The 8,132-nt window shown below is 36.9% G+C and overlaps 1 protein-coding gene and 1 gene segment (V, D, J or C); both read right to left on the bottom strand.

Moving 5' to 3' along the window:
* Positions 1 to 8,132, bottom strand: part of LOC112146176 — a 65,003-nt gene that overhangs the window by 40,741 nt on the left and 16,130 nt on the right. The gene's annotated exons all lie outside the window — the stretch shown is intronic.
* Positions 6,506 to 7,065, bottom strand: LOC118599070. The segment is given in 2 exon segments: positions 6,506 to 6,851; positions 6,930 to 7,065. Coding segments are annotated over 2 exon segments (366 nt in total).

Genomic DNA, 8,132 nt, shown 5'->3' with positions numbered 1-8,132 from the left:
GAACATTAACAAGGGCGGGAGAGTAAAATAAAAAAACAAATAAATAAAATAAAATATAAAAGCAAAGGGGGTTTTACCCAGTGCACATTAAATAAGTTTTCAACCAATGTTATGACCAGTAGAAGAAAAGGAAAAGTTAACAAATAAATTTGAACTTATTTCAACAAAGTCCGACCTTAAAGGCTTAATATGCTCAACCCATTTGGTCCACAGTTTAATAAAAATACAATTTCTGAGACGAATAGAAAAAGTGATTGCTTCCATAAAGTATATATCATTTACAACATTTACCCAGTCTGATTCCATGGGAGGCTTAGGAAGCAGCCAACGTCTTGTTATTGCTTTTTTAGCAGCCAATGTGAGTGTTGTAAATAGATATTTGTTTGTTTGTTGGTGTGGGGTGTCAAAGTGGTTGAGAAAGAGAGTGGAGAAATTAAATGGTACCTTTACCTTAAGTATTTTGATTACCTTTTTGTGGAAATCTACCCAGAATGGTTGAATTTTTGGGCAGTCCCAAAAGATATGCCAATGGTCTGCTTCCTGTGTCCCAATCTCCAACAGATAGCATTACCAGCACCGAAACACGCTTTTTGCTTCGGAGTAATGAAAATTCTTATCAGCCATTTTCAGTTGAACTCCCGCAGGGTGTGTGAATTTGTACATTTCCACAGAGATTCACAAATATTTAACCAATCATGTTCTGGTATTGTAAATTTTCCTTTAGTTTCCCATTTTTCTTTAATATAATTTGTTGAATGAGCTTTTTTTGACAAAAACCCTTTATAAAACTTACTAATAACTCCTTTAATTACATTGTTCTTGTAGGCTTTGAGGAATATCAAGAGGATGGGATCACTAAGATCTGTGTAGATTTGAATTTTATGTTCAAAATAACTCCGCAATTGGAGGTATCTGAAAAAGTCTGAGTTCTCTAACTTAAACTCTGCCTTTAGACTATTAAAATCTTTAAATTGACCTTTTTCAGTTAAAGAATAAAAAGTTGTTACCCCTTTCAAAGTCCATTGTTTGAAAATGTTGTCCTTCTTGTTAGGTCTAAAATCTGGGTCGTATTCACACCACTGTATAATTTGTATTTTGTCATCTAGTTGATATTCTTTTTTTGCTTCATTCCATATTTTTAGTTGAGTTTTTATAAATGGGTTTTTTATATCTTTGATATATTCATCTAGGTGGGTACAGGCCAACACTGTGTGTATTTGAGGGTCTTCAACCGAGAGTTCTATATTTTTCCATCTAGCTTGAAATTTTGGGGAACATAAGATAATAAGTGGTTTAATTTGTGCTGCATAGAAATATTCTTTAAAAGATGGTAGAGCCATGCCTCCCTCCCTTTTTGAGACCTGTAGAGTTTTATATTTGACTCTAGGTCTTTTTCCTTGCCAAATGAAACGCGAGATGGTTTTGTCTAATTCTGAAAATTCTTTTTTAGTGACTTCTACTGGAAGCGCCTGGAACAGAAAAAGGCATCTTGGAAGGATATTCATTTTAATGCTTTCAATTCTATGACTGAGACTGAGAAAAGAGATGGTGTTCCATCTTTTGATATCTCTTTTGATAATTATTAGTAAGGCGTCATAGTTCACTTTTGCCAAAGAGTTGATGTCCCTTTGGAGTAATATGCCCAAATATTTCAATGTTTGTCGATTCCATTTTAATGCGTATTTGTCATTAAGTTGTTTTGAGGGTGAAAAATGAAATCCTAAAACTTGTGTTTTCTGTATATTTAGCTTATAACCTGAGTAATTTCCAAATGCTTCCAGAAGTCTAAACACCTCTGGTAATGAGTTAATTGGGTCAAATAAGTACAATAAAACATCGTCTGCGTATAAAGCAACCTTATGGTCCTCTCCGTACATGTTGATGCCTTTTATACCATCTGCTTGCCTTAGCCATTGTGCTAGCGGCTCTATATACAGAGCAAACAAAATTGGTGATATTGGACAGCCCTGTCTCGAGCCGCGTTGTAAGCTTATTGGTTTTGAAAGGCGACCATTTTTTTTTTATTCCTGCTGATGGTGTATTGTACAATGTACGCATAATTTTAATGAATTCGGGATGGATGCCAAATCTTTCTAGTACCTTATAGAGATAAACCCAGCTGACAGAATCAAAAGCTTTTTCAGCATCTAAACTAACCAGGAGGGCTTCTAATTTGTGTTGGTGAATGTGGTGTAAAAGATGTAGGGACCGTCGAATGTTATCGTGCGTTTGCCTCTGCAAAATAAAACCAGTTTGGTCTGTGTGTATAAGGAGGGGCATTAAATTCTCTAATCGTTTCGTAAGGATGCTTGTAAATAATTTGTAGTCCACATTTAGTACAGAAATTGGCCTGTAAGAGCTACACTCCCATTTATCCTTTCCCTCTTTATGTATAATTGAGATTATAGCTTCCCTCCAGGAGGGGGGCATGTTTGAGTTTTTCAAAACTGAATTGTTTGCTTTCAGGAGGCATGGAACCAGATCATTTCTATATGCTTTGTACCAGTCTGGGGGAAAGCCATCTGGACCAGGAGTTTTATGTGCCCTCAGCCTGGAAATGGCATCATTTAGTTCTCTCTCTATTATTTCCGCTGTCAGGGTTTTGTTATGTTCTTCAGATAGTTTAGGTAAATTAAGAGCATTAAGGAATGTCTCAATTTGATGTTCAGGTTCTACAGGAGATTGGGTGTATAAGCTTGTATAATATTCTTCAAATACTTCTTGAAGCTGCTCTTGTTTATACTCTATTGTGTTTGAATTAGGGTCCTTAATTTTGTATATTGTTCTTTCTGCTTTTTCCTTTTCAAGTTTTCTAGCAAGTATTTTAGAAGTTTTGGAGCCTGCCTCATAGAATTTCTGTTTTGCAAACATTAGCTTCTTTTCAATTTCCTGTGAGTACATTTGATTGATTTCATTCCGATTTTTTGGGGGGGAATGTTTGTTCTTGTGTTGCATCTCGAGATCTTTCAATCTTTTGTTAAGGTTTGTTAGTTTAAGTTGATTTTGTTTTTTATTGTAAGAACACGATGAAATAATTTTTCCCCGGATAACAGCTTTTAAAGTATCCCACACGACATGTGGCTCCACCTCTCCTGTGTCATTGGTTTCCAAAAATAATTTTATTTAATGTTTCATCTGAGCCACAAACTGTTTATTGTTTAAGATGCTTGTGTTAAATCTCCATATGGAATTTAATTGAGTGCCTCCAAAATCTACTGTGCAGCAAATTGGTGCATGATCAGATAGATCAATGCAACCAATACTGCAGCTACTGATTCGAGAGCGATTTATCTTTCTCACAAAAAAATAATCTATTTTAGAATATGTATCATGTGGGTGGGAATAAAATGTGTAGTCACGCGTAGTTGGATAAATATCTCTCCAAACGTCAATGATGTCTAATTCCCCCATTAGATGTTTAACTTTTTTACATAATGTTATTGAGGGAATATTTCTGGAAGAGTCTAGGTTTGGGTTTAGACGAATGTTCCAATCACCTCCACAAATTACTATACCAGGTGCTCCAATTATTAAATCACAGAGTTTTCTATGACATGAAAAATCGCTTCCAGGCGGGGCATAAACATTGCAAATGGTAATTGTTACATTGTTTATTTTCCCTGTGACAACTATGTATCGACCTTCTTTATCTGAATTCTCCGTGACATATTCAAGCGGAATTTTTTGAGATATTAATATGGCCACTCCTCGTCTTCGACCATTTTTGTAAGATGAATAATAAGCTTTTGAATACCCCATCCTTTTTAATTGATCATGTTCTGAATTTGAAAGGTGCGTCTCTTGTAAAAGTACTATTTGGGCATTTTCACGTTTAACTTTTGATAATATTTTAGTCCTCTTGGCCAGACTTGAAATCCCTTTCACATTAAATGAGATTATTTTAACATCATTCTTGTTCATTGTACATTGTGTATTCTGTACAGATAACACATATGACGAAGCTCAAAAAACAACAGTAAAAAATTTTTAAGAGTTCAATCTCGTACACTAAAAAACTCCCTCCCGAAGAACAGGTAACAAAAAACAGAACAAGGAACGTGTCAATGGAGATACCAAAAACAGGTGCTTCCAAGGTGGGGGCTCGTATTGAAGGAACCCTGCAGGACCCGAGGTGGAATGGGTCCAGGTAAGGGAAAGACCCAGCTCCTTGAGGAGGAGGGACCCTATGTGTCATGTTGACAAGTTCTAATGAAAGCTAAAGGAGATCCGACAATTTGGAAATAACTTCAAAGAAGGAAACAAAACTCAGGATCAGGCGATCGAATATCTACCTTCATAATTGTGTATCTTTTAAGAAAGGGTAGACGTTCCTTTTCTTAACCTTCGGTGTCAGCGAGTCTTCGAAATCCCTTGAGCTTCTCTCTAAAGCGAGCGCTAGCTTCGGTCCCCGTCGCGGTGCCGTGTTGATCCCTCTGTCAAACGCGGCGTCCCTTTGCCGGTGCCCAGGTGGACAAGAGGCTGATCTCGTCTCGGTCAGGAGCCGTTGCAGGTTTCACCAAGCTGACCGAAAGTCCCCGCGCGGCCATGTCCCTGGTTGCTTCGGCGGCGTCTTTGTAGGCGCTGTAGAAAACTCGCATTTTGGCTGGATAGGGAGTCTGGAAGCTTATGTGGTTTTCTTTCAGCACTCTTTTGGCTTCTCCATATTCACTGCGTTTTTTTAAAACCTCGACAGGAAAATCGTGGTCAATGAAAAAACGGGCGTTGTCACAGAACACTTGTTTTTTTCTGCCATGCTCTCCGGATGATGTCTTCCTTGATGCGGTAGCTGCCGAACTTCACCACGATGGACCGCGGTTTTGCATGCGGGTCCCCGGTGGGCTTCGCTGACAGGGCTCTGTGCGCTCGCTCGATTCCGAGAACCTGGTCGCTGGGAAGATCGAGAGTCTTTTTCAAGAAGTTTTCGACAAATGCGACCATGTCAGACCCTTCTTTATTCTCTGGTGTTCTATAAATACGGAGGTTTTCTCTTCGAGCCCGACCCTCCTGGTCAATGAGCCTCGCCTCTAGGCCAGCCTGGCGGGTTGATAGCCTCTGGAATAGCTTAGCTGCTGCTTGTAATGCGGTCTCTGTCTCATCTATCCTCCCTTCTGCTTCGTCCATTCTCTCACTGACTCGTCCCATTTCGTTTTTAATGTAAGTAAATTGCTCGTTGTTGTCTCTCCTGAAGTCACAGAGCTCCTTTAGGATATCCCGGAGAGTTGGTTCGGAAGTGGGGTTGACTGCACCATCTTGATCTAATGCTAGCTCCGAAGGGTTGTTCTGTTCTTTACGATTAATTTCGCTGTCGATGTCACCAAACGGTGTCGTTTTCCTCCTTCTTGTCTGAACTCCCGTTTCCATTTTTAATTTGTATCACGGATATTAGCAAAAACCGTATTGTGGGAGTTATTTTTACAAAACCGTCGGGTACTCGAAACTCAAGCAGTCATCTTCTTGCTGGTGGAACCGGAAGCATTATGAAATGTTTTTTAACATAAAAATTATGTTTTAAAGTAAAAATGAAATATATTTCATAATAAAATGTTCCATTTAAATTTTAATGAAATGTATTTCATAATAAAATGGAGAATTATTTATTGAAAAGACTTTTATTGGAGTGTTGCTTGATTAAATAATGTTGTATTTATTTATTTAATTATGAACAGTTTGGGCTTCCATAAACCACAGCCTGAGTCTGAGAAACACCTAATGTGTTTAGAATCACTGAGTTTTGTTTCATATACTTTCCTAAAAACGATGATAATATTATTACTGAGAAGAAAATCATTAAAAATTGTCTTTTACTTTTTTCACTTATCTAAACATACAGGTTTTTTTTGGTCATTTTCAAACACATATGTTTCCAAGATGGAGTATTAGGGCCACTTTATAAAGAATATTTTGTTTTAAATTACGTCTTTAAATCTTGTAAATTTACGAGAAAAAGTTCTTACTGCTAAATTACGAGAATACAGTGTATATTTGCGACTTTGAAGGTATAGGCTAAACTTATGAATTTTAATCTGGTAAATTTACAATATTTAGTCGTAAATTTAAGAGATTTAAAGTAGTAAATTTACGAGATTAAAAGTCTTAAATTAATGAGAAAAGTACCAAAGTTGTCTGTTTCTCAGAGCCGTGCTCAATGATTAAAGACATGGAGCCCCTTGTGAAGATTTATTTCCAGATCGGTGTTAAAAACAAAAAAATTCTGAACCTTTTGGCGATTCAAAATCAAATCATCAGTTAAGCTGACTTTTCAGGTTTGTTGTCAGTAGTGCGGAATTTTATATGTAAAATAAAGAGCTCAGAGATACATGTTCATCAGTCACTTTATTTTGCCCTTTCATTCACATACTCAGAAGACCTTGTCTAACTTTCCATAAAGCTGTTTTACTCATTTAAAAGGCTTTTTTGCAAGTATCAATTTTCCCATTTTTCGCATTAGGTGTTCTGAACAATAATATTAAAAGAAAAAAGTGATGACAGCTATTTTCTACATGTGGTTTTTGTACAGAGTTTGTGTCTCTTGAGTCACTGTGTCTCTCGAGCGCAGTAATAAACAGCAGAATCCTCAGCTCTCAGACTGTTCATCTGCAGATACACCTGCTCTCTGCTGTTGTCTCTGGAGATGGTGAAGCGGTTTTTCACTGACTCTGAGTAGTAGATCCTGCTGCTGTCACTGGGGTGGATCCAAGCAATCCACTCCAGTCCTTTTCCAGGAGCCTGTCTGATCCAGTTCATGGCATAGCTGCTGAAAGTGAATCCAGAGGCTGAACAGGTCAGTTTGTGGGATTCTCCAGGTCTTTTAACCACAGGTCCAGACTCAGTCAGAGTCACTCCATCAACAACTGGTAATGAAAATCAGAAAACTGGATTTAAAGAAAGCAAACATCCTAAATCTACAGTATCTGCATGATGATGTTCACCTGCATAACAGAGAGTTAAAAGCAGCAGTCCTGTCCTACAGTCCATCATGTTAAACTGACTTCAGTCTTCTCTGCTGTCATCTCTGCTGTCAGATAAGTAGAGGAGGAAGACGTCCATGTTTGCATTGACTCCACCTCACAGGACACATTCAGCTCCATCAGAATTCACATTTGAATTGGAAAAGACTTCATTCAGGTATAATAAAATAATGTCACTTTTCTCTATTTTTTTACTTTAAGTTGAGTTAATAATAAATCATTTCATATTTATTTCAGTGCTGTTGATTGCATAATTGCTGTATAGTTGACTTCCTCTGTTAAATTCCTGTCACATGTTTTCTCATCATAATTTCTTCATCTATGTATCTTTGCTGTTATAAAATTTGTTATTTTTTAAAAATAAAAATCAAATCTGAATGTAACATTTGTTACTGAACTTCTTATTCTGGTTCTTATAGCTCAGATTTATGTTTGTGTTAAGAGATTTTTTTAATTTATGTTAAGTTAATTTTTGTTTTTAAGTTTGAGTTTTCACCACAAACCCAGTCATCTGTCTTTGCATTTCGAATAGTAGAAAATAATCACCAAAAATGAAAATCTGTGTCAAATGCAATGTAAAATAATCACAGTTACAGCAGGACTAAGTTCTTTATGATCTCTGTAAATTCCCCTAGAATTTGTTTTATTGTTCATGTAGTAGAGTGGTAAATGGCCAGCCTGCTCAGTACTAAAATACTTTTAATTTACAAATCTATTAGTAACAGTTGTAATGTATTTTGATGATTTTCCTCCTATTACTATTAGATATTTTTTTAATGAGTGTAACTGTTAATGTACCCTAAATGTTTTTGTGTTTAGCCAGTAGAGAGCAATGTGCTGGAAATCATTGTTGGACATTTTACTTTGAAAAATGCAAGGCAGTCCACTGTTTAGCTGTCCACTCCACTGTTGATTCATCTCCGTAAGACAAAATGTCCATGATGTTTTAAAATAATTTGCTCAAAACATGTAAAGCTCATCCTTCCTTGTTGCTTCATTGGAGTTATTTGCTAGCGTTTCTGCGTGATATGGTTTTACATAGATTGCACAGAGGATGGGAATGTACGTCGTGGTAGTGAGGAAGCCATGACAGTCACAAAAGTAAGAAAATGGCCCCATTTCCAGTGTCCACTGCCTATTTTGAAAGCAGTCATAAAAAAAAAA

The sequence above is a fragment of the Oryzias melastigma genome, linkage group LG8, assembly GCF_002922805.2.
Source record: "Oryzias melastigma strain HK-1 linkage group LG8, ASM292280v2, whole genome shotgun sequence".
NCBI classification, from domain to species: Eukaryota; Metazoa; Chordata; class Actinopteri; order Beloniformes; family Adrianichthyidae; genus Oryzias; species Oryzias melastigma.
The sequence above is the reverse complement of the archived record's forward strand: the minus strand, read 5'-3'. Positions and strand labels throughout refer to the sequence as shown.